This window comes from Rhinoraja longicauda, chromosome 12 (genome assembly GCF_053455715.1).
Source record: "Rhinoraja longicauda isolate Sanriku21f chromosome 12, sRhiLon1.1, whole genome shotgun sequence".
Classification (NCBI taxonomy): Eukaryota; Metazoa; Chordata; class Chondrichthyes; order Rajiformes; family Arhynchobatidae; genus Rhinoraja; species Rhinoraja longicauda.
Window position 1 is genome coordinate 11,984,223 of NC_135964.1, and position 27,825 is coordinate 12,012,047.

Genomic DNA, 27,825 nt, shown 5'->3' on the forward strand with positions numbered 1-27,825 from the left:
GCCCTTTTAATATAGTAAAAAATCTAAAAAACAAATGCATAATGTTGCCATATAACAAAGTTTCATTCTGATTACTACTTGTTGAATTCAAAGTTACAATTCATTTTACTCTTAAGCGAGTCAAACTAATTTCAATGTTTTATTTTATAAAAGCTCTTGTGAATAGTACAGAAACCACAAACACCAATAGAAACCTCTCTTCACAGTTGGGACTTTGTACCGATTGTATAACCTGATGGCTTGAGTCTAAGTTGCTCATTATCAATGCAATTTCTACTCGGGGCATGAAATATAATACTCTGAGATCAGTCTGGCCACTCAAACAATTCCAAGCCCTGCAAATGCCGTATACCTTCCTGTCCCCTTCCACCCTAAAATTTACAGAATTGTCAAGGTATTCAGAAAATGGTAAAAAAAAAAAGAAAATCACATTTTTTAGGACGCCAGGAATTGTTAATAAACAGTTTGTGTTAAGTGGCTAATATGTCTGTTTGTAATTATGATTATTGTCACAATGAAGAAATAATCAGTAATACCACAACTAGTTAAGAAAACAAATGACTAGCTGTCATTTTATCTAGTTATTTTCTTTGGATAATACAGCAGGGGGAAATATTCAGCCCACTGAGTGTGTTGCAGATGCAGTGTTTCCATTCACCTTGAGCAAGACACAAAGTGCTGGAGTAACTCAGACCAAGCAGCATCTGTGGAAGGAATGAACAGACATAGTTTCACGTCGGGACCGTTCTTCCCAGTGTTGCCCCCTTTTCCTATCTCCCAACATCCCTCCAGTCTGAAGAAACTCTTGACCTGAAATGCCATCTGTCCATTCCTTCCACAGAGGCTGCCTGCCATGCTGAGTTTCTCCAGCACGGTTGATCAAAGTTTCAGCATCTGCTCCTCCTTGTGTCACCTCTTGTGATTCCATTAGTCTGTTCCCCAGTTCTCAGCAAGGTTCTTGCATTCTTTTATCCAGTCCCCTTTTGAAGCATGTTTATTGAAGCCATATCTGGTGCTCGGCACGACTTAAAGTACTGCATCCTCGCATCAACCTTTATTTCTTTGTCAATCACTGAGTGATCTCATGAGTTTCTCCTATCTGAACACTGACTGGTTTGGAACACATTTTCTGTTCAGCTTTCATTGAACTAAAACTCGAAGCATTTCTTTGAACTTTTATGAGCCTCACATTTCATCAATAAAGAAAAGCCTTAAACAACCAAACTCGAAAGGAAGGATATCTTTGACTTAGAAGATCATAAAACATGAATAATTAATATTGCGAAAAATATTCAACAGCCAACATTTGTATATTTTTTTAAACAGGAAAGTGATGCACTTTTAAAGAAATAGCAGGATATGCTGCTGGATTCAACATGATAAAAATAAATCCTGCACTTTCAAGAAGAAATCAAAATCTGAAGCAGTATTTGGAAGCCAGTGGCAAACCTATACAAAAGAATATATTTTTTAAATGGCTCACCTACTTAAATGTAATCGCCTTGTTATTAACTGAAGCCACCCCATAACTCAATTGATTTGTAATTTCACGACACAAATTATGTCACCCGTTGAAGTAAAGATAATTGAAGAGCAGCCTTTGTTTCACACTTCATTGTCATCGGAGACATATGTGGGTTTGTTGGGTGGCACCAGTGGATGTCTGACGGTGGTATGCGGAGAGTTCCTGCCAGCATTCTCGTGTAGATCATCCTCACGGTAGGTTCCTGCATTATCATCCCTTTTGGGATCTCGTTCTGCTGGGTCCTCTTCCTTATAGAGTGCATCCCTGTAAAAATGCAACATTGACCTCTTTATAGAACATTGAACAGTACCGAACAAGAACAGGCCCTTCAGCCCACAACGTCTGTGGTGAACACTGGCACGACGATCACTTACCTTCCTGCAGATTATTCATATCCCTGCATATCCATAAAATATTCTTTAACACGGAATGGGGAACTGGTGAAAGCTTATTCATCAAGTTGGTACTTGTATTGGTAAACTTCCTATCCGAGTCATCACTCATATACTTGTGTCTTTACATACAGGTCCTTCCGGTGTACGGACCCCCAAGTTATGGACACCCCACACACATTGACGAGCGTTTGGGAGTCCAGTGGGATAGATTGCCTGGCTGCTGTGGGCTGCAGGTATCTTCTGGCAGGTGGGACCACAACCTTTCCATGTACCTTCTCCCCTTCTCCACCCCCTTGATCCACTTGAAGCAGATGTTGCCAAGACTTGTGGGGGGGGGGGGGGGGGGGGTGCTGAGCTACAGAGAGAGGTTGAGCAGGCTAGGACTTTATTCCTTGGAGCACAGGAGGCTGAGGGGTGATCTTATAGAGGGGTATAAAATCATCTCACCTTCAGTACCCTTTTCCCTGACTAAAGAAGGGCAATGCAGCAAAAGCCACCTTTGCTACCCTGTCTACCTGTGATAAATTCATGTGATAGGAGCAGAATTAGGCCATTCGGCCCATCAAATCTACTCTGCCATTCAATCATTTATTTCCCTCCTAACCCCATTCTCATGCCTTCTCCCCATAACCCCTGACACTCGTACTAATCAAGAATCTATCTCTGCCTTAAAAATATCCACTGACTTGACCTCTACAGCCTTCTGTGGCAATGAATTCCACATATTCACTACCCTCTAAGTAAAGAAATTCCTCCTCATCTCCTTCCTAAAGGAAGGTCCTTTAATTCTGAGGCTATGACCTCTGGCCCTAGACTCTCCCACTAGTGGAAACATCCTCTCCACATCCACTCTATCCAAGCCTTTCACTGGATTAGCCCCTTTCAAGGAACTCTGTACCTGCGCTCCTAGATCCCTCTGCTCCACAGCATTCTCCAGGCCCCTGCTGTTTACAGTGAAGGTCCTACCCTGGTTGGACTTAACAAAATGCAACACCTTGCACTTTGATGATAAACTAAGGTGCTGTCTGCCTGTCTAAGTTAAAAAAAAATCAATTTTCTTATTTTAAGGATAGAGAGTATCAACTTTGACTACAAGAGTCCAGACCCAAAATGAGACCTATCCATGTTCTTCTGAGATGCAGCCTGACTGGCTCAGTTATTCCTGCACTTTGTTCCTTTTTTCTGTAAACCAGCATCTGCAGTTCCTTGTGTCACTCGTGTCAGTGTTCAATTATACTTACTCCATTTCAGAATCTTCGGGTAATTTTTCTTCACCTCGGCAACAGCAGCAGTAAATGATGATGCCAAGGATAATTAGCACACCCATTGCGCCCCCAATAATAGCACCATAAAATCCAATGCCCATGGATGCTACAAAATAAAAGAAAACAGTCAGTTACATTCACTGCAGTCAAGGCCCGCTAAAGAAAGATTGTCTGGATAACTTTAATCTTTTTTGAAAGGAAGTATCAAGAAGACATGGTGAGGATACCGCATTTGATGAAGTTGTTCAGCAATTGATTGGTCAAATCCCAGTGGATCCAGAGAAAGTGGCATTGGATTAAAAACAGTAGGTTTAATGGGGAAGGCGAGAGGAACAGATGGGTGGGTGATATGGTGATTGGTGGTCTGTCCCTCCAGGACTTGGGAGTAAGATTCTTGGTTTTTGGGGTATATCGTCAAAAATCTGGATTGATTACGTTATTTGAACATGACACCAAAATCAGCTGGGCAGTCTACAGGGAGAAGGAATAATAATCAATAAACGGTGGGTATGGAGGAACAGAGGGATCTTGGGGTATATGCCCTCATATCCCTGAAGGTACCAGGATAAGTAGGAAAGGTTCTTCAAGCAAAGTTTGGGATATTTGGCTTCCTCAATATAAGGAGATCACAAGAGAAGGGAAGAGAACTGTATAAAATACTATGTTGGATCACAGCTAGAGGACGATGTACAAGTTCTGGCCACCACAGGAAAAATGAGGAAGCATAAGTGGGATAAGGCAGAGGAGATTTTTAAGGGTGCAGTTTATGTGCTGAGGTAAGTTTGGCCAGGCCAGGATTATATGGAACAAGGAAGCCTGAGGGAAGATGCAAGTGAGGTGTAAAAAGTTGAGAGGCCCAGACAGAGTGAAGAGGAAGTGCCCATTTTCATTGGCAGAGGGATCAATAACCAGGGAGTATGGATACAAGTTCTTTGGTAGAAGGATTAAAGGAATAGAGGTCTGGAATTTGCTACCTTCAGGAGAGTGATGTCGGTGTTCATGACATTTTAAAAAGTGTGTGCCCAAGCACTTGGGGAGTGGTGACCAACAAGACTATGAAGTGAGGGCTGGGAACTGGGGCCCACTAAAGTACTTCAATACTTGGGCTAAAGTACTTCCATACTTGGACTAAAGTACTTCCATACTTGGGCCGAATGGCTTCCCCTCTGTCCCCTAAAACCTCACAATTCCATGGGTGGATCAGTCAAATAATTCGAGTTATTGTCATACAGCACGGAAACAGGCCCTTCAGCCCAACCTGTCCATGCTGACCACAATACCCTATCTCAGCTGGTCCCATTTGCCTACATGTGACACATATCCCTCTGCACCCTTCCTATTCATGTACATGTCCAAATGTCTTTTAAATGTTATCATACCTGCCTCAACTACCTTTGTGAAAATATTGCCCCTCAAGTTCCTGTTAAATCTTTCTCCTCTCACCTTAAACCCATGTCTACTAGATTATGATTTCCGTTATCTTATTTATTCCCCTCATGATTTGATACTCCTCTATAAGATCATACCCACCTGCCTCCTGCGCTCCAAAGAGTAAAGTCCTAGCCTGCCCAACCTCTCCCTGTAGCTCAGGCCCTAGAGTCCTGGTAATATCATTGTAAATCTCCTCTTGCACTCTTTCCAGCCTAATGGCACGTTTCCCACAGGAGGTGAGCCAGAACTGAGCATAATACTTTGCGTGCGTGCTTCGTGTAGTTAGATTATTAGAAATAAAAATCCTAAAGATAGAAGTGCTGTACTTCACATCATAAAATACCTGCAACAATTGTACAGATAAATTAAAACAAAATAAATTAATACAAATAAAATTGAACAGCTTGACTTCCGTCAGATACTCACGAGGCATTACTGCTAAGGTGATGTTGCAGGACGCAGCTCTGATCTTATTTTTCGAGGTACAAATGAAGAAGCCAGAAGTCTTGGCTGAAATATTTTTTAATGTTAAACCATCTGTCTCTAAAGAATAAAGTAATAAATATTTTAGAATATTAAATTAAGTTAAGTTCGTCCTCGATTACTATTTTTCCTTTAATTGTGTTACTTTGCGGATGATGTTGTCATCTCTCAAAATTGAGCTGTGTTTGAAAATTTAAAGGTAAGTAGGCGTTCAGATGTCTTTTTGTTAAATTTATTGACGTCAGCACCATTCGCACTGTTAAATTGTCTTGTTTTGTTTATTTTTCATTCTTTTAAATCAAGCAATTCATAACTGGCAGTCTAATTTGTTAAAACCTGCATATTTTTGGTGATAAACACAATTTCAATTGATTTTAGTTTAACAGCACATATCAGTAAGAATGTTATGACGTTTTTGAAAAGTGTCTTTAAGAATGTTCTAGATCACTGCTTTTGTTTGTTCATGGCAGATGTTACATTGGAGAAAATATAGTGGGGTGTTAGCAGAAGTTAAGAAAAGATCATTTCAAAAATTACTGTAGTTTTAGGTTTATTTTGCCTGAAAGTGGAAACATTATCATTTAACAACAGAGATGTGGATTGGTGATGTATCCACAAATACACATATATAGAAAGAAAACTCACATAAGGACCAATTTTCAGCTAATTCGCCAAGGTGTAGATTTAAATGGAAACTAGACCAAGTTGGGCCCAAACCACTCCTGCATTGGTGCAGCACCCTCTCCTCCCCCATTCCCCTCTCCCCCCCACCCCCCTTCCCCCCCCCCACCCACACCCCCCCCATTCCCCACTCCCCCCCCATTCCCCACTCCCCCCCCTCTCCCCCCATTCCCCCCCTCTACCCCCCCCTCTCCTCCCCGGGTTGCCTCCTGCACTCGTGCAGAACTCCCTCCTCCCCCACTCCCTCTCTTCCCCCAGTCCCACTTCTCCCCCCTTCCCTCTCCCCCCCCCCCTCGGAACAACCCGTGGTTGCCATAGCATCCCGGCCTGGGCAGCCACCATTGGTGGAGCGGGGGGTGGGGGGGGAAAGAGTCCTGTCGGTGCGGGGATGTTCAGTGGTAGATGGTTGCGGCTCTCCCACTGTTGCTGAGCTGCTGGACACTGGGTGGCCGGGGAGAGGAGGGGGGCAGGGGGGACAGGGGAGCCGAGGGCAGGCCTAGCGCCAGGCCTCGGCCTTCACCAATGCCCGGCCTCACCGCTGCCGCCTTTCCCCTTGGCTCACCTCAGGCTAGCGGTTACCCAGTCACGTCCAGGCCCCGGCTGCTTCCCCTGGCACCAGGCCTGCCTCTCTCGCCCCCAAGAGACAGGCAGCTGAGCCCTGCTCAATGGGCCCCAACTGCGCAGGCGCGGACGCGTTTGTTCTGCGCACGTGGCGGCCATCTTACGTAAGTACCAGATCAAAAGAGCCCCAACTGCGCATGCGCGGTTTTTGAAACTTTAAAATGGGAATAACTTAAAAAATATAACACCAATTTCAATGATACTTCTTCCATGGGACCACGGGACGACGGTGAGTAAGGTGGGCCTAAAATTGTCATGCTATCGTGCACCATTTAGGCTGTAGTTCAGGAACAAGCGGACAAACGAGAGTTTTAGTATATAGATAACAGAATGCTGATACAGTATAATGCAGCATTACATTGCCCAAGAAGTGGGTACGATCATTGATTGATTGAAACATGGAAACAGGCCCTTCAGCCCACTAAGTTCACGTCGACCCGTTCACGCTAGTTCTATGTTAACCCACTTTCTCATCCACTCCCGACACACGAGGAACAATTTACAGAGGGCCAATTAACCTACAAACCTGCACGATCACAGGGAGAACGTGCAAACTCCACACAGACAGTACCCGAGGTCTTTGGCGTTGTGAGGCAGCAGCTCGACCTGCTGCACCATTGTGTACCTCAATAAGTTATTCTCACTATTGAAATCAAATCACAAGTTGGTATCTGCTTCATGAGGGACACAATGTGTTAAACAGCTGGTATAAGAAAATAACTGCAGATGCTGGTAAAAATCGAAGGTATTCACAAAATGCTAGAGTAACTCAGCAGGTCAGGCAGCATCTCGGGAGAGAAGGAATGGGTGACGTTTCGGGTCGAGACCCTTCTTCAGACTGTTAAACAGCTGTGTGCTAAGTCAGATCACATGCAGGTTTTGATGAATATTTACAAAGGCTACGAACCCTGAATGGACATTTGAGGCAGTTGTCGTGGCTGATTAATGTTGCTGTAGCTCTGCCAGGAGTACACAGGGGCGGGCGACCCTTCCTCGGAGTGGCACGTCAGTTTGACATTCTCCCCATATTCTGCCTTGCCATCTATCGTACAAATGGGTGGCGTTGGAGGAACTGCAAATCAAAGACAGAAGTTTGTAAGTTCATGTTATAGGAGCAGAATTAGGCCATTCGGCCCATAGCCTACCCTGCCTTTCAATCATGGTTGAAGATAGACACAAAGTGCTGGGGTAACTCAGCAGGACAGGCAGCATCTCTGGAGAGAAAGAATGGGTGACGTTTTAGGTGGAGAACATTCTTCAGACTAATGATCATGGCTGATCTATCCTTCCCTCCCAAACCTATTCTCCTGCCTTCTCCTCGTAACCTTTGACACGCTTACTAGCCAAGAACCAATCAATCTCTGCTTTAAAAATAGCCATTTACTTGGCTTCCACCACCATCTGGCAATTAATTCCACAGATTCGCCGCCCTCTGACTAAAGACATTTCTCCTCATCTCCTTTCTAAAGGTACATCCTTTTATTCTGTGGCTGCGCCCTCTGGTCCTAGACTTTCCCACTAGTGGTAAAAATCCTCTCCACATCAACTCTATCCAGGACTTTCACTATTCGGTAAGTTTCAATAAGGTTCTCCCTCATCCTTGTGTTCAGTGTGTTCAGGCCCAGTGTTGTCAGACGCTCATAGACAATAGACAATAGGTGCAGGAGTAGGCCATTTGGCCCCTCGAGCCCGCACCACCATTCAATGTGATCATGGCTGATCATTCTCAATCAGTACCCCGTTCCTGCCTTCTCCCCATACCCCCTGACTCTGCTATCCTTAAGAGCTCTATCAAGCTCTCTCTTGAATGCATTCAGAGAACCGGCCTCCACTGCCTTCTGAGGCAGAGAATACCACAGATTCATATCACATATATTCATATCATATCATCATATATGTTAACTAAAATCATTCCCAGGATCATTGTTGTAAACCTCCTCTGGACCTTCTCCAACACCAGCATATCCTTCCTCAGATATGGTGCCCAAAATTGCTCACAATACTCCAAATGCGGCCAGTACCTATAAAGTCTCAGCATTACATTCCTACTTTTATATTCCAGTCCTCTCAAAATAAATGCTAACATTGCATTCGCCTTCCTTATTACCGATTCAATTTGCAAATGAGCATTTTGGAATCCTGCACCATCACTCCCAAGCCCCTTTACACCTCTGATTACTGAATCCTCTCCCCATTGAGAAAATAGTTTACGCCTTTATTCTTACAACCAAACTGCGCTACCAAACTCCACACTTTGTTACGCTGTATTCCATCTGTCACTTCTTGGATAGACACAAAAAGCTGGAGTAAGTCAGCAGGACAGGCAGCATCTGTGGGGAGAAGGAATGGGTGACGTTTCGGGTCGAGACCTTTCTTCAGACTGGTTAGGGATAAAGGAAACGAGAGATATAGATGATGATGTGGAGAGATAAAGAAGAATGAATAAAAGATATGCAAAAAACGTAACGATAAAAGAAACAGGCCACTTAGCTGTTTTGTAGGGTGAAAATGAGAAGTTAGTGCGACTTGGGTGGGGGAAGGGATAGAGATAAAGGGAATGCCAGGGCTAACTGAAGTGCGAGAAATTAATATTCATACCACTGGGCTATAAACTGCCCAAGTGAAATATGAGATGCTGTTCCTCCAATTTGCGTTTAATCTCACTCTGACAATGGAGGAGACCGAGGACAGAAAGGTCTGTGTAGGAATGGGAAGGGGAATTAAAGTGTCAGGTAGGTTCAGGCAGGCTGAGCGAAGGTGTTCAGCATAATGATCGCCCAGTCTGCATTTGGTCTCACCGATGTTTGAGTCCACATCTTGAACAATGGATACAGTAGATGAGGTTGGAGGAGATGCAAGTGAACCTCTGCCTTACCTGAAAGGACGGTCAGGATCTCTGGACAGAGTCAAGGGAGGAGGTATAGGGACAGGTGTTGCATCTTCTGCAGTTGCAGGGGAAAGTACCTGGGGAGGGGGTGGTTTGGGTGGGAAGGGATGTTAACCAGGGAGTTGTGGAGGGAACGGTCTCTGCGGAAGGCAAAAAGGGTGGAGATGGGAAAATGGCGAGTTGGAGGTGGCGGACATTTCAGAGGATTATGTGTTGTATGCCATGGCTAAAGGGTGAAGGTAAGGACTAGGGAGACTGTTGCAACTGGGGGGGAGCAAGGGCAGAGCTGCGGGGTACTGAGGAGACACGATTGAGGGACTCATCTATGATGGGAGGGGAACCCCTCCTAAAGAATGAGGACATCACAGATGTCCTGGTCTGGAACCCTAAAGAATGAGGATGGCCTAGTCACTTCTTAGCCCTCTCTCCCTACTTGTTCATGTCCTTCTGCAGACCCCCTGCTTCCTCTACACTGTCTGCCCCTCCACCTATCTTTGTATTGTCCGCATACTTGTTCACAAAGCCATCAATGCCATCAACCAAATCATTGATTTACAACGTGAAGGAGTGGTTTCAATTCCCTGTCTCAAGCGGTAAGATCATGCCAATGTTACTAATTCTAGTACAGGGTCATGCATCGGGATGGGATATTTCCAGTGGAACCATATGTAACATCCTGCATTTGTAATGTGCCTTTAACATAGTAAAATATCCCAAGTCGTTTCAGAAGCCTGTAATGGTTGCGCTAGGGACTTTGGGCTTTTTTAAACTAATATTGGGGTTATTTTTAAATGTATTTAACTTTCTATTGTTTATTGTATTTTCCATGAGCTGTGTGTTTACAGGCCTGTTTTGCTGCTGCAAGTAAGAACTTCATTGTCCTGTTTTCAGTACAGATGACAATTAAAACACTCTTGAGTCTTATAAAACCAGGTTTGACCCAAGGAGGGGGCATGCTGTACAACTCTATTGAGGTAAATGGGCTGGGAATGTTACGGGAAATAGCAAATGTGGCCGCATGAATTCCAGTAATTAGATTTGCCCGCTTATTGTACAGATTTTGTTGTGAAAATCTATCTGCTCCACTCGCATGCAGTGGGGAAGGGATTGTCACACTCTCCGCTCCTGTGGGCTGTTCCACATGTTGCCCAAGGTCATTAACTTGTAATTACCTCCTACTTCATGGGAAGTTAGGGATGTAAATTGCACAATGCACACATAACGAGAACAAATAAAATAGTTGCCAGCAGCTTGATGCAGTTGACTGGTTGCTCAGATATGCAGACCGGTTATTCCACACCTGGATGGAGAACTGGGGGTGGGGGAATCAAGTGTCTCCGGAGTAATGCGGCAATTGCAATCTTCACCCCTGTCTAGGCCAAAGGTTTCGGGAGTTGCCAGAGGACAACGACACTGCACACTTAGAGTCAGACTCATACAGCAAGACAACAGGCCCTTTGGCCCGACATGCCCCCATCTACTCTAGCCCCACATGCCCGCGTTTCATCCACGGACCTCTCCACAGACCAAGAACAAATTAGCTCAGAAAATATGACTCACCAAGAGGCCACAGAAAAGAGGTGTTATTAGAAGGGAAGAACAAAACTACCGGAGGCACAAGGAACTGCAGCTACTGGAATCCTGAATAAAACGTAGAGTGCTGGAGGAACTCAGGCAGCATCTGCAGAGGGAATGGACAGGCGTCGTTTTGGGTCAGGACCCTTCTTCGCTCTGCACAAACCTCTTGACGGTACATCACAACAACCTCAAAACTGCATTTTAATATTCATGGCAAAATCTGCGACCCAAAGTTTGTGCGGTTACAGTCAAGTAGGGTAGAGTCTAACGAGCCATTTCCAATGTTTGTTGTTCAGCCACACACAAGGTCACAGCAGCATTGCTCATATAGAAAAATTGTCCGACATTAATGATTCTCATTGTGAATGTAAAGAACATTACAAGGCAAAACACACTGGCTGATGTCACCTTCAAGAAATATGTCAAGGATATTGAGTAAAGAATGGCAAGCTATGTTTTTAAAATATAACCTTGATATATCATTCAAAGACCTCGGCTTGTACTCGCTGGAATCGGCTTGTACTCGCTGGAATTTAGAAGATTGAGGGGGGATCTTATAGAAACTTACAAAATTCTTAAGGGGTTGGACAGGCTAGATGCAGGAAGATTGTTCCCGATGTTGGGGAAGTCCAGAACAAGGGGTCACAGTTTAAGGATAAGGGGGAAGTCTTTTAGGACCGAGATGAGAGTTTTTTTTCACACAGAGTGGTGAATCTGTGGAATTCTCTGCCACAGAAGGTAGTTGAGGCCAGTTCATTGGCTATATTTAAGAGGGAGTTAGATGTGGCCCTTGTGGCTAAAGGGATCAGGGGGTATGGAGAGAAGGCAGGTACGGGATACTGAGTTGGATGATCAGCCATGATCATATTGAATGGCAGTGCAGGCTCGAAGGGCCGAATGGCCTACTCCTGCACCTATTTTCTATGTTTCTATGACTTGGACATTTTACATGAAAGCTAGTAATGTCATATTACTACTAAGCAAGCTGAAATCTGCATAGGAATCTTTTCCAAAGCCCTTACCCAATACAATCACATCCACTGTTTCTTTCCAGGTGCCTTCCAAGTCGAATGGTGTTATAACTTCTATCGCATAGTTTCCAGTGTCAGTTACCAGGGCTTGCTTGATCTCTATTGAACAATCGTCCTCATTGACATCTCCTGTAAAGTTTACTCTGCCCGTGTACTTTTTTCCAATGATGTATATTCCGTTGTAGAAGTACTGGATTACATCGATCTTAATGAAAATAACAGTGGAACTTAGTATTGGACAAAGCAGACGCAAGGAATGACAGATGCTGGTTTACAAAAAAAAGACACAAAGTGCTGGAGTAACGCAGCAGGTCAGGCTGCATCTATGGAGAACCTGAATAGGTGACGTTTCGAGTTGAGACCCTTCGGCACATTCTGTCCATGCTGACCAAATTGTCGCTACTTAGCCCCTTTTGCCTGCATTTGGCCCATATCTGTCGAAACCTTTCCTATCCATACAGTATATGTCTAAATGTCTTTTAAAAATTGTAATTGTACGCGCTTCCATAAGCAGCTCACTCCAGATATGGACTACACTGCAAGTGAAAAAGTTGCTCCTGAGATTCCTCTTAAATCTCTCACCTTAAGCCTGTGCCCTCTAGATTTAGAATCCTCTACCCTGGACAAAGACAGTGAGCGTTCACTCTATCCATGCCCCTCATGATCTTGTACACCTCAATACGGTGGAAGTGGGGGCTAAGGCTTAACTGTGCTCTACCAATGGCGATACCTGGGCCAGGCCGGCCTCAAAGTTTCTTGGTTCCCAGGGTGGAGGTGGTGAGAACAGCCACTGGATGTTGGCGGGGAGGTGAGGGCAGACATTGGACACACTCCTGCCCATGTTTATTGACAGTTCCGAGATACAAAACACTGAAACCTTTCAGCATAAACAGACTGCACCCATACAAAATAAATTCAACTTGAAAATCCATTATGACTAAAAGCAATGGATATGTGTTTAGTTTGGTTTAGGGATACAGCATGGAAACAGGACCTTCAGCCCACCGAGCACGCCGACCATTGATCACCTGTTCACACCAGTTCTATGTTATCCCAATTTCCCATCCAGTTCCCTACACACTGGGGGCAATTTACAGAGCACCAATTAACCTACAAACCTGCACGCCTTTGGGATGTGGGAAGAAACCGGAGCACCCGGAGGAAACCCACACGGTCACAGGGAGAACATGCAAACTCCACTGTGCCGTGCCCAAGATATTTAAGAAATAAGGCACAAGCTGGAAATACAGTGCCCTCCATCATGTTTGGGACAAAGAACTAACTTTTATTTATTTGCCTCTGTACAATTTGAGATTTGTAATAGAAAAAAAAAAATCACATGTAGATAAAGTGCACATTGTCAGATTTTATTAAAGGTTTTTTTAAATACATTTTGGTTTCACCATGTCTGTTGGTTTATACGTAGTCCCCCCCCCCCCCCCCCCATGTCAGGGCACCATAATGTTTGGGACACATGGCTTCACAGGTGTTTGTAATTGCCCAGGTGTGTTTAATTGCCTCCTTAATGCAGGTATAAGAGAGCTCTCAGCACCCAGTCTTTCCATCACCTTTGGAAACTTTTAATGCTGTTTCTCTATACGAGGACCAAAGTTGTGCCAATGAAAGTCAAAGAAGCCATTATGAGACTGAGAAACAAGAATAAAACTGTTAGAGACATTAGCCAAACCGTAGGCTTACCAAAGTCAACTGTTTGGAACATCATTAAGAAGAAAGAGAGCACTGGTGAGCTTACTAATCGCAAAGGGACTGGCAGGCCAAGGAAGACTCCCACAGCTGATGACAGAAAAATTATCTCTATAATAAAGAAAAAAACCCAAACACCTGTCCGACAGATCAGAAACACTCTTCAGGAGTCAGGTGTGGATTTGTCAATGACCACTGTCCGCAGAAGACTTCATGAACAGAAATACAGAGGCTACACTGCAAGATGCAAACCACTGGTTAGCCGCAAAAATAGGATGGTCAGGTTACAGTTTGCCAAGAAGTACTTAAAAGATCAACCACAGTTCTGGAAAAAGATCTTGTGGACAGATGAGATGAAGATTAACTTATATCAGAGTGCTGGCAAGAGCAAAGTATGGAGGAGAGAAGGAACTGCTCAAGATCTAAAGCATAACTCCTCATCTGTGAACCACGGTGGTGGGGGTGTTATGGCTTGGGCATGTATGGCTGCTGAAGGTACAGGCTCACTTATCTTCATTGATGACACAACTGCTGATGGTGGTAGCATAATGAATTCTGAAGTGTAACAACCTATCTGCTCAAGTTCAAACAAATGTCTCAAAACTCATTGGCCAGCAGTTCATTCTACAGCAAGGCAATGATCCCAAACATACTGCTAAAGCAACAAAGGAGTTTTTCAAAGCTAAAAAACAGTCAATTCTTGAGTGGCCAAGTCAATCACCCGATCTGAACCCAATTGAGCATGCCTTTTATATGCTGAAGAGAAAACTGAAGGGGACTAGCCCCCAAAACAAGCATAAGCTAAAGATGGCTGCAATACAGGCCTGGCAGAGCATCACCAGAGAAGACACCCAGCAACTGGTGATGTCCATGAATCGCAGACTTCAAGCAGTCATTGCATGCAAAGGATCTGCAACAAAATATCAAACATGACTACTTCTATTTACATGACATTGCTGTGTCCCAAACATTATGGTGCCCTGAAATGGGGGGACTATGTATAAACACTGCTGTCATTTCTACATGGTGACACCAAAATGTATAAAAATGGCCTTTATTAAAATCTGACAATGCGAACTTTAACCACATGTGATTTTTTTCTATTACAATTCTCAAATTGTGGAGTACAGAGGCAAATAAATAAATGATGGGTCTTTGTCCCAAACATTATGGAGGGCACTGTATGTTGGCAACAGACAATCTCACCGAGTGACGGAACTTGTGAATTAACTGGCCATCTCGAGTGTATGGACATCACCATTTCAAGTAGTACTACCTCAGAGCCAAATGCTTACCACTGGTTCCTCTTCCTTCGGTTTCTCTTCGATTAGAACCCATTCGATGTTAAAATTGTTTTTAATTGGTGCGTTGGTTTTATAGTTACATTGCAAACGTAAAGGATCTCCTCGAGCTATTTCCATGTGCGAGTTCTTAACGCTGATCATCATTGCCTTCAAGGATGTAAGTGCTTTAGATTTTAAAAAAGAGAATTAAAAATGTTAGCCAAATTATAGGCCCAACTGAATCTCTAAAATATCATTTACCATTCTCTCAAATCATCTGTGATCTACACAAAGCTCCGACACCACGGAGCTCTGGGCGGTCACGGTGGCGCAGCGGTAGAGTTGCTTGGGCCGAATGGCTTCCCCTCTGTCCCCTAAAACCTCACAATTCCATGGGTGGATCAGTCAAATAATTCGAGTTATTGTCATACAGCACGGAAACAGGCCCTTCAGCCCAACCTGTCCATGCTGACCACAATACCCTATCTCAGCTGGTCCCATTTGCCTACATGTGACACATATCCCTCTTCACCCTTCCTATTCATGTACATGTCCAAATGTCTTTTAAATGTTGTTATCATACCTGCCTCAACTACCTTTGTGAAAATATTGCCCCTCAAGTTCCTGTTAAATCTTTCTCCTCTCACCTTAAACCCATGTCTACTAGTTTATGATTTCCGTTATCTTATTTATTCCCCTCATGATTTGATACTCCTCTATAAGATCATACCCACCTGCCTCCTGCGCTCCAAAGAGTAAAGTCCTAGCCTGCCCAACCTCTCCCTGTAGCTCAGGCCCTAGAGTCCTGGTAATATCATTGTAAATCTCCTCTTGCACTCTTTCCAGCCTAATGGCACGTTTCCCACAGGAGGTGAGCCAGAACTGAGCATAATACTTTGCGTGCGTGCTTCGTGTAGTTAGATTATTAGAAATAAAAATCCTAAAGATAGAAGTGCTGTACTTCACATCATAAAATACCTGCAACAATTGTACAGATAAATTAAAACAAAATAAATTAATACAAATAAAATTGAACAGCTTGACTTCCGTCAGATACTCACGAGGCATTACTGCTAAGGTGATGTTGCAGGACGCAGCTCTGATCTTATTTTTCGAGGTACAAATGAAGAAGCCAGAAGTCTTGGCTGAAATATTTTTTAATGTTAAACCATCTGTCTCTAAAGAATAAAGTAATAAATATTTTAGAATATTAAATTAAGTTAAGTTCGTCCTCGATTACTATTTTTCCTTTAATTGTGTTACTTTGCGGATGATGTTGTCATCTCTCAAAATTGAGCTGTGTTTGAAAATTTAAAGGTAAGTAGGCGTTCAGATGTCTTTTTGTTAAATTTATTGACGTCAGCACCATTCGCACTGTTAAATTGTCTTGTTTTGTTTATTTTTCATTCTTTTAAATCGAGCAATTCATAACTGGCAGTCTAATTTGTTAAAACCTGCTTATTTTTGGTGATAAACACAATTTCAATTGATTTTAGTTTAACAGCACATATCAGTAAGAATGTTATGACGTTTTTGAAAAGTGTCTTTAAGAATGTTCTAGATCACTGCTTTTGTTTGTTCATGGCAGATGTTACATTGGAGAAAATATAGTGGGGTGTTAGCAGAAGTTAAGAAAAGATCATTTCAAAAATTACTGTAGTTTTAGGTTTATTTTGCCTGAAAGTGGAAACATTATCATTTAACAACAGAGATGTGGATTGGTGATGTATCCACAAATACACATATATAGAAAGAAAACTCACATAAGGACCAATTTTCAGCTAATTCGCCAAGGTGTAGATTTAAATGGAAACTAGACCAAGTTGGGCCCAAACCACTCCTGCATTGGTGCAGCACCCTCTCCTCCCCCATTCCCCTCTCCCCCCCACCCCCCTTCCCCCCCCCCACCCACACCCCCCCCATTCCCCACTCCCCCCCCATTCCCCACTCCCCCCCCTCTCCCCCCATTCCCCCCCTCTACCCCCCCCTCTCCTCCCCGGGTTGCCTCCTGCACTCGTGCAGAACTCCCTCCTCCCCCACTCCCTCTCTTCCCCCAGTCCCACTTCTCCCCCCTTCCCTCTCCCCCCCCCCCCCTCGGAACAACCCGTGGTTGCCATAGCATCCCGGCCTGGGCAGCCACCATTGGTGGAGCGGGGGGTGGGGGGGGAAAGAGTCCTGTCGGTGCGGGGATGTTCAGTGGTAGATGGTTGCGGCTCTCCCACTGTTGCTGAGCTGCTGGACACTGGGTGGCCGGGGAGAGGAGGGGGGCAGGGGGGACAGGGGAGCCGAGGGCAGGCCTAGCGCCAGGCCTCGGCCTTCACCAATGCCCGGCCTCACCGCTGCCGCCTTTCCCCTTGGCTCACCTCAGGCTAGCGGTTACCCAGTCACGTCCAGGCCCCGGCTGCTTCCCCTGGCACCAGGCCTGCCTCTCTCGCCCCCAAGAGACAGGCAGCTGAGCCCTGCTCAATGGGCCCCAACTGCGCAGGCGCGGACGCGTTTGTTCTGCGCACGTGGCGGCCATCTTACGTAAGTACCAGATCAAAAGAGCCCCAACTGCGCATGCGCGGTTTTTGAAACTTTAAAATGGGAATAACTTAAAAAATATAACACCAATTTCAATGATACTTCTTCCATGGGACCACGGGACGACGGTGAGTAAGGTGGGCCTAAAATTGTCATGCTATCGTGCACCATTTAGGCTGTAGTTCAGGAACAAGCGGACAAACGAGAGTTTTAGTATATAGATAACAGAATGCTGATACAGTATAATGCAGCATTACATTGCCCAAGAAGTGGGTACGATCATTGATTGATTGAAACATGGAAACAGGCCCTTCAGCCCACTAAGTTCACGTCGACCCGTTCACGCTAGTTCTATGTTAACCCACTTTCTCATCCACTCCCGACACACGAGGAACAATTTACAGAGGGCCAATTAACCTACAAACCTGCACGATCACAGGGAGAACGTGCAAACTCCACACAGACAGTACCCGAGGTCTTTGGCGTTGTGAGGCAGCAGCTCGACCTGCTGCACCATTGTGTACCTCAATAAGTTATTCTCACTATTGAAATCAAATCACAAGTTGGTATCTGCTTCATGAGGGACACAATGTGTTAAACAGCTGGTATAAGAAAATAACTGCAGATGCTGGTAAAAATCGAAGGTATTTATTCACAAAATGCTAGAGTAACTCAGCAGGTCAGGCAGCATCTCGGGAGAGAAGGAATGGGTGACGTTTCGGGTCGAGACCCTTCTTCAGACTGTTAAACAGCTGTGTGCTAAGTCAGATCACATGCAGGTTTTGATGAATATTTACAAAGGCTACGAACCCTGAATGGACATTTGAGGCAGTTGTCGTGGCTGATTAATGTTGCTGTAGCTCTGCCAGGAGTACACAGGGGCGGGCGACCCTTCCTCGGAGTGGCACGTCAGTTTGACATTCTCCCCATATTCTGCCTTGCCATCTATCGTACAAATGGGTGGCGTTGGAGGAACTGCAAATCAAAGACAGAAGTTTGTAAGTTCATGTTATAGGAGCAGAATTAGGCCATTCGGCCCATAGCCTACCCTGCCTTTCAATCATGGTTGAAGATAGACACAAAGTGCTGGGGTAACTCAGCAGGACAGGCAGCATCTCTGGAGAGAAAGAATGGGTGACGTTTTAGGTGGAGAACATTCTTCAGACTAATGATCATGGCTGATCTATCCTTCCCTCCCAAACCTATTCTCCTGCCTTCTCCTCGTAACCTTTGACACGCTTACTAGCCAAGAACCAATCAATCTCTGCTTTAAAAATAGCCATTTACTTGGCTTCCACCACCATCTGGCAATTAATTCCACAGATTCGCCGCCCTCTGACTAAAGACATTTCTCCTCATCTCCTTTCTAAAGGTACATCCTTTTATTCTGTGGCTGCGCCCTCTGGTCCTAGACTTTCCCACTAGTGGTAAAAATCCTCTCCACATCAACTCTATCCAGGACTTTCACTATTCGGTAAGTTTCAATAAGGTTCTCCCTCATCCTTGTGTTCAGTGTGTTCAGGCCCAGTGTTGTCAGACGCTCATAGACAATAGACAATAGGTGCAGGAGTAGGCCATTTGGCCCCTCGAGCCCGCACCACCATTCAATGTGATCATGGCTGATCATTCTCAATCAGTACCCCGTTCCTGCCTTCTCCCCATACCCCCTGACTCTGCTATCCTTAAGAGCTCTATCAAGCTCTCTCTTGAATGCATTCAGAGAACCGGCCTCCACTGCCTTCTGAGGCAGAGAATACCACAGATTCATATCACATATATTCATATCATATCATCATATATGTTAACTAAAATCATTCCCAGGATCATTGTTGTAAACCTCCTCTGGACCTTCTCCAACACCAGCATATCCTTCCTCAGATATGGTGCCCAAAATTGCTCACAATACTCCAAATGCGGCCAGTACCTATAAAGTCTCAGCATTACATTCCTACTTTTGTATTCCAGTCCTCTCAAAATAAATGCTAACATTGCATTCGCCTTCCTTATTACCGATTCAATTTGCAAATGAGCATTTTGGAATCCTGCACCATCACTCCCAAGCCCCTTTACACCTCTGATTACTGAATCCTCTCCCCATTGAGAAAATAGTTTACGCCTTTATTCTTACAACCAAACTGCGCTACCAAACTCCACACTTTGTTACGCTGTATTCCATCTGTCACTTCTTGGATAGACACAAAAAGCTGGAGTAAGTCAGCAGGACAGGCAGCATCTGTGGGGAGAAGGAATGGGTGACGTTTCGGGTCGAGACCTTTCTTCAGACTGGTTAGGGATAAAGGAAACGAGAGATATAGATGATGATGTGGAGAGATAAAGAAGAATGAATAAAAGATATGCAAAAAACGTAACGATAAAAGAAACAGGCCACTTAGCTGTTTTGTAGGGTGAAAATGAGAAGTTAGTGCGACTTGGGTGGGGGAAGGGATAGAGATAAAGGGAATGCCAGGGCTAACTGAAGTGCGAGAAATTAATATTCATACCACTGGGCTATAAGCTGCCCAAGTGAAATATGAGATTTGCGTTTAATCTCACTCTGACAATGGAGGAGACCGAGGACAGAAAGGTCTGTGTAGGAATGGGAAGGGGAATTAAAGTGTCAGGTAGGTTCAGGCAGGCTGAGCGAAGGTGTTCAGCATAACGATCGCCCAGTCTGCATTTGGTCTCACCGATGTTTGAGTCCACATCTTGAACAATGGATACAGTAGATGAGGTTGGAGGAGATGTAAGTGAACCTCTGCCTTACCTGAAAGGACGGTCAGGATCTCTGGACAGAGTCAAGGGAGGAGGTATAGGGACAGGTGTTGCATCTTCTGCAGTTGCAGGGGAAAGTACCTGGGGAGGGGGTGGTTTGGGTGGGAAGGGATGTTAACCAGGGAGTTGTGGAGGGAACGGTCTCTGCGGAAGGCAAAAAGGGTGGAGATGGGAAAATGGCGAGTTGGAGGTGGCGGACATTTCAGAGGATTATGTGTTGTATGCCATGGCTAAAGGGTGAAGGTAAGGACTAGGGAGACTGTTGCAACTGGGGGGGAGCAAGGGCAGAGCTGCGGGGTACTGAGGAGACACGATTGAGGGACTCATCTATGATGGGAGGGGAACCCCTCCTAAAGAATGAGGACGTCACAGATGTCCTGGTCTGGAACCCTAAAGAATGAGGATGGCCTAGTCACCTCTTAGCCCTCTCTCCCTACTTGTTCATGTCCTTCTGCAGACCCCCTGCTTCCTCTACACTGTCTGCCCCTCCACCTATCTTTGTATTGTCCGCATACTTGTTCACAAAGCCATCAATGCCATCAACCAAATCATTGATTTACAACGTGAAGGAGTGGTTTCAATTCCCTGTCTCAAGCGGTAAGATCATGCCAATGTTACTAATTCTAGTACAGGGTCATGCATCGGGATGGGATATTTCCAGTGGAACCATATGTAACATCCTGCATTTGTTCGTGGCGGCGCCTAACGGCAGCGGCTGACTAGCAGTCTGTCCGTCTTTTTTTTTGTTGAGTGTCGGTGTTGGGATGGTTTTTGTATATTTTTTTGGTTGTGTATGTGTGGGAGGGGGTGGTGGGGGTGGGGGAGGGGGGGGGGGCTTTTCTCTTCCTCACGGCGCGGGCTGCGGCTCGGCTGCGGGGCCTAACATCACCCGCTGCGGCTCGGCCGCTGGACTTTACATCCCGCTGCGGCTCGGCCGCTGGACTCAACAGTGCCCGGTGCAGCTCGGCTACGGGGCTTAACATCCCGGTGCAGCTCGGCTGCGGGGCTTTTCATCGCTGGTGCGGCTCGACTGCGGACTTAACAGTGCCCGGTGCAGCTCGGCTGCGGAGCTGAACACCGCCCGGTGCAGCTCGACTGCGGGGCTTTTCATCGCTGGACTGCGGACTTAACAGTGCCCGGTGCGGCTCGACCACGGGACTTAGCTGCGCAAGGCTTGGTCGCGGGCCTTTCATCGCCCGGTTCGGCCGCGGGACGTTTCAGCGCCCGGTGCGGGGACTGTGCGGGTTGGTCGGGGACGAGCTGTCTGTCCGTGGGCGTGGGGAAGAGAGGGGAAGTTTTGTTGCCTCCATCACAGTGAGGGGGTGTTTGGAGTCACTGTGATGGACGTTTGTGTTGGGGTTATGTGTCTTGTGTTCTTTTTTTTTTCTGTGACTGCTATGTAGTTTCGTTCGGTACTTCGGTACCGAACGACAAATAAAGCTCTGTTATACTGTTATACTGTTATACTGTTGTAATGTGCCTTTAACATAGTAAAATATCCCAAGTCGTTTCAGAAGCCTGTAATGGTTGCGCTAGGGACTTTGGGCTTTTTTAAACTAATATTGGGGTTATTTTTAAATGTATTTAACTTTCTATTGTTTATTGTATTTTCCATGAGCTGTGTGTTTACAGGCCTGTTTTGCTGCTGCAAGTAAGAACTTCATTGTCCTGTTTTCAGTACAGATGACAATTAAAACACTCTTGAGTCTTATAAAACCAGGTTTGACCCAAGGAGGGGGCATGCTGTACAACTCTATTGAGGTAAATGGGCTGGGAATGTTACGGGAAATAGCAAATGTGGCCGCATGAATTCCAGTAATTAGATTTGCCCGCTTATTGTACAGATTTTGCTGTGAAAATCTATCTGCTCCACTCGCATGCAGTGGGGAAGGGATTGTCACACTCTGTAGTTTTAATATGATGTAGTGTTAAAACAGTATGTTATGTTTTGGGGGGGGGGGGGGGGGGGAGGGAACGGGAACTGTAACATTCTCTCTCCCGAACGGAGACGTGACCTTTGTTTCTGTGTCGTGTCTCCGTTCCCGTTGCGGCCTACCACCGGCCATGCACCTGGGACCACCTGGGTCTCTGGTTCGCAGAGCCCGCGGTCCGGACTCACCACCTGCGGCGCTGGCTGCCTGCGAATGCTGCGGGAGCGGCTGCGACTCGTCTCCGGAGGCTCCGGCGCGGGCCGCGTGGACGTCGGAAGCCCGCAGGCCCATGGATGGGGGCCGACATCGGGAGCTCCGGCAGCGGCAGAGGCAGCGTGTTCGCCCGCCCCGAATCGCGGGGCTTGGGTCGGCCCGCCACGGACCTTTCACCATCCGGCGCGGCCTGAAATAGGCCGTGGACCTTTCACCGCCAGCGGGGGCTTCAATATCGGGAGCCCCGACCGCCCCGACGTGGCAACTCCAACAGCCTGACCGCGGGACAAGACGGCAGGGGAGAGAAAAAGACATTTTTGGCCTTCCATCACAGTGAGGAGGGACTGGAGGAGACTCACTGTGATGGATGTTTCTTTTTGTTTGGTGTTAGTTGTGATTGTATGTGTTATTGCATTTTTATTGATTAATCTTATTGGTCTTATTGTTTAACTGCGGGTAATGTTTCATTTTACTACACATTTATGTGTATGTAACAAATAAACGACTATTGACTATTGACTCCGCTCCTGTGGGCTGTTCCACATCAGTTGCCCAAGGTCATTAACTTGTAATGACCTCCTACTTCATGGGAAGTTAGGGATGTAAATTGCACAATGCACACATAACGAGAACAAATAAAATAGTTGCCAGCAGCTTGATGCAGTTGACTGGTTGCTCAGATATGCAGACCGGTTATTCCACACCTGGATGGAGAACTGGGGGTGGGGGAATCAAGTGTCTCCGGAGTAATGCGGCAATTGCAATCTTCACCCCTGTCTAGGCCAAAGGTTTCGGGAGTTGCCAGAGGACAACGACACTGCACACTTAGAGTCAGACTCATACAGCAAGACAACAGGCCCTTTGGCCCGACATGCCCCCATCTACTCTAGCCCCACATGCCCGCGTTTCATCCACGGACCTCTCCACAGACCAAGAACAAATTAGCTCAGAAAATATGACTCACCAAGAGGCCACAGAAAAGAGGTGTAGAAGGGAAGAACAAAACTACCGGAGGCACAAGGAACTGCAGCTGCTGGAATCCTGAATAAAACGTAGAGTGCTGGAGGAACTCAGGCAGCATCTGCAGAGGGAATGGACAGGCGTCGTTTTGGGTCAGGACCCTTCTTCGCTCTGCACAAACCTCTTGACGGTACATCACAACAACCTCAAAACTGCATTTTAATATTCATGGCAAAATCTGCGACCCAAAGTTTGTGCGGTTACAGTCAAGTAGGGTAGAGTCTAACGAGCCATTTCCAATGTTTGTTGTTCAGCCACACACAAGGTCACAGCAGCATTGCTCATATAGAAAAATTGTCCGACATTAATGATTCTCATTGTGAATGTAAAGAACATTACAAGGCAAAACACACTGGCTGATGTCACCTTCAAGAAATATGTCAAGGATATTGAGTAAAGAATGGCAAGCTATGTTTTTAAAATATAACCTTGATATATCATTCAAAGACCTCGGCTTGTACTCGCTGGAATCGGCTTGTACTCGCTGGAATTTAGAAGATTGAGGGGGGATCTTATAGAAACTTACAAAATTCTTAAGGGGTTGGACAGGCTAGATGCAGGAAGATTGTTCCCGATGTTGGGGAAGTCCAGAACAAGGGGTCACAGTTTAAGGATAAGGGGGAAGTCTTTTAGGACCGAGATGAGAGTTTTTTTTCACACAGAGTGGTGAATCTGTGGACTTCTCTGCCACAGAAGGTAGTTGAGGCCAGTTCATTGGCTATATTTAAGAGGGAGTTAGATGTGGCCCTTGTGGCTAAAGGGATCAGGGGGTATGGAGAGAAGGCAGGTACGGGATACTGAGTTGGATGATCAGCCATGATCATATTGAATGGCAGTGCAGGCTCGAAGGGCCGAATGGCCTACTCCTGCACCTATTTTCTATGTTTCTATGACTTGGACATTTTACATGAAAGCTAGTAATGTCATATTACTACTAAGCAAGCTGAAATCTGCATAGGAATCTTTTCCAAAGCCCTTACCCAATACAATCACATCCACTGTTTCTTTCCAGGTGCCTTCCAAGTCGAATGGTGTTATAACTTCTATCGCATAGTTTCCAGTGTCAGTTACCAGGGCTTGCTTGATCTCTATTGAACAATCGTCCTCATTGACATCTCCTGTAAAGTTTACTCTGCCCGTGTACTTTTTTCCAATGATGTATATTCCGTTGTAGAAGTACTGGATTACATCGATCTTAATGAAAATAACAGTGGAACTTAGTATTGGACAAAGCAGACGCAAGGAATGACAGATGCTGGTTTACAAAAAAAAGACACAAAGTGCTGGAGTAACGCAGCAGGTCAGGCTGCATCTATGGAGAACCTGAATAGGTGACGTTTCGAGTTGAGACCCTTCGGCACATTCTGTCCATGCTGACCAAATTGTCGCTACTTAGCCCCTTTTGCCTGCATTTGGCCCATATCTGTCGAAACCTTTCCTATCCATACAGTATATGTCTAAATGTCTTTTAAAAATTGTAATTGTACGCGCTTCCATAAGCAGCTCACTCCAGATATGGACTACACTGCAAGTGAAAAAGTTGCTCCTGAGATTCCTCTTAAATCTCTCACCTTAAGCCTGTGCCCTCTAGATTTAGAATCCTCTACCCTGGACAAAGACAGTGAGCGTTCACTCTATCCATGCCCCTCATGATCTTGTACACCTCAATACGGTGGAAGTGGGGGCTAAGGCTTAACTGTGCTCTACCAATGGCGATACCTGGGCCAGGCCGGCCTCAAAGTTTCTTGGTTCCCAGGGTGGAGGTGGTGAGAACAGCCACTGGATGTTGGCGGGGAGGTGAGGGCAGACATTGGACACACTCCTGCCCATGTTTATTGACAGTTCCGAGATACAAAACACTGAAACCTTTCAGCATAAACAGACTGCACCCATACAAAATAAATTCAACTTGAAAATCCATTATGACTAAAAGCAATGGATATGTGTTTAGTTTGGTTTAGGGATACAGCATGGAAACAGGACCTTCAGCCCACCGAGTCCACGCCGACCATTGATCACCTGTTCACACCAGTTCTATGTTATCCCAATTTCCCATCCAGTTCCCTACACACTGGGGGCAATTTACAGAGCACCAATTAACCTACAAACCTGCACGCCTTTGGGATGTGGGAAGAAACCCACACGGTCACAGGGAGAACATGCAAACTCCACTGTGCCGTGCCCAAGATATTTAAGAAATAAGGCACAAGCTGGAAATACAGTGCCCTCCATAATGTTTGGGACAAAGAACTAACTTTTATTTATTTGCCTCTGTACAATTTGAGATTTGTAATAGAAAAAAAAAAATCACATGTGGATAAAGTGCACATTGTCAGATTTTATTAAAGGTTTTTTTTAATACATTTTGGTTTCACCATGTCTGTTGGTTTATACGTAGTCCCCCCCCCCCCCCCCCCCCCCATGTCAGGGCACCATAATGTTTGGGACACATGGCTTCACAGGTGTTTGTAATTGCCCAGGTGTGTTTAATTGCCTCCTTAATGCAGGTATAAGAGAGCTCTCAGCACCCAGTCTTTCCATCACCTTTGGAAACTTTTAATGCTGTTTCTCTATACGAGGACCAAAGTTGTGCCAATGAAAGTCAAAGAAGCCATTATGAGACTGAGAAACAAGAATAAAACTGTTAGAGACATTAGCCAAACCGTAGGCTTACCAAAGTCAACTGTTTGGAACATCATTAAGAAGAAAGAGAGCACTGGTGAGCTTACTAATCGCAAAGGGACTGGCAGGCCAAGGAAGACCTCCACAGCTGATGACAGAAAAATTATCTCTATAATAAAGAAAAAAACCCAAACACCTGTCCGACAGATCAGAAACACTCTTCAGGAGTCAGGTGTGGATTTGTCAATGACCACTGTCCGCAGAAGACTTCATGAACAGAAATACAGAGGCTACACTGCAAGATGCAAACCACTGGTTAGCCGCAAAAATAGGATGGTCAGGTTACAGTTTGCCAAGAAGTACTTAAAAGATCAACCACAGTTCTGGAAAAAGATCTTGTGGACAGATGAGATGAAGATTAACTTATATCAGAGTGCTGGCAAGAGCAAAGTATGGAGGAGAGAAGGAACTGCTCAAGATCTAAAGCATAACTCCTCATCTGTGAACCACGGTGGTGGGGGTGTTATGGCTTGGGCATGTATGGCTGCTGAAGGTACAGGCTCACTTATCTTCATTGATGACACAACTGCTGATGGTGGTAGCATAATGAATTCTGAAGTGTAACAACCTATCTGCTCAAGTTCAAACAAATGTCTCAAAACTCATTGGCCAGCAGTTCATTCTACAGCAAGGCAATGATCCCAAACATACTGCTAAAGCAACAAAGGAGTTTTTCAAAGCTAAAAAACAGTCAATTCTTGAGTGGCCAAGTCAATCACCCGATCTGAACCCAATTGAGCATGCCTTTTATATGCTGAAGAGAAAACTGAAGGGGACTAGCCCCCAAAACAAGCATAAGCTAAAGATGGCTGCAATACAGGCCTGGCAGAGCATCACCAGAGAAGACACCCAGCAACTGGTGATGTCCATGAATCGCAGACTTCAAGCAGTCATTGCATGCAAAGGATCTGCAACAAAATATCAAACATGACTACTTCTATTTACATGACATTGCTGTGTCCCAAACATTATGGTGCCCTGAAATGGGGGGACTATGTATAAACACTGCTGTCATTTCTACATGGTGACACCAAAATGTATAAAAATGGCCTTTATTAAAATCTGACAATGCGAACTTTAACCACATGTGATTTTTTTCTATTACAATTCTCAAATTGTGGAGTACAGAGGCAAATAAATAAATGATGGGTCTTTGTCCCAAACATTATGGAGGGCACTGTATGTTGGCAACAGACAATCTCACCGAGTGACGGAACTTGTGAATTAACTGGCCATCTCGAGTGTATGGACATCACCATTTCAAGTAGTACTACCTCAGAGCCAAATGCTTACCACTGGTTCCTCTTCCTTCGGTTTCTCTTCGATTAGAACCCATTCGATGTTAAAATTGTTTTTAATTGGTGCGTTGGTTTTATAGTTACATTGCAAACGTAAAGGATCTCCTCGAGCTATTTCCATGTGCGAGTTCTTAACGCTGATCATCATTGCCTTCAAGGATGTAAGTGCTTTAGATTTTAAAAAAGAGAATTAAAAATGTTAGCCAAATTATAGGCCCAACTGAATCTCTAAAATATCATTTACCATTCTCTCAAATCATCTGTGATCTACACAAAGCTCCGACACCACGGAGCTCTGGGCGGTCACGGTGGCGCAGCGGTAGAGTTGCTGCTTCACAGCGAATGCAGCGCCGGACACCCGAGTTCGATCCCGACTACGGGTGCTGTCTGTACGGAGTTTGTACGTTCTCCCCGTGACCTGCGTGGGTTTGCTCCCACACTCCAAAGACGTACAGATTTGTAGATTGGTGGCTTGGTAAATGTAAAAATTCTCCCTTGTGTG

The 27,825-nt window shown here is 45.2% G+C and overlaps 1 protein-coding gene across 1 annotated transcript; it reads right to left on the minus strand.

Annotated features, from left to right (window-relative positions):
* Positions 1–27,487, minus strand: LOC144598712 (uncharacterized). Its single transcript, XM_078409036.1, has 10 exons — positions 27,319–27,487; positions 24,324–24,537; positions 18,218–18,382; positions 15,946–16,062; positions 14,897–15,069; positions 11,889–12,102; positions 7,309–7,473; positions 5,043–5,159; positions 3,162–3,291; positions 1–1,789 (listed from the first exon to the last, which is right to left on the minus strand). The coding sequence occupies exons 1-10, from the start codon at positions 27,469–27,471 to the stop codon at positions 1,606–1,608; spliced, it is 1,632 nt and encodes a 543-aa protein (XP_078265162.1). The 5' UTR covers positions 27,472–27,487; the 3' UTR covers positions 1–1,605.
* Between the last annotated feature and the right edge of the window lie 338 nt (positions 27,488–27,825).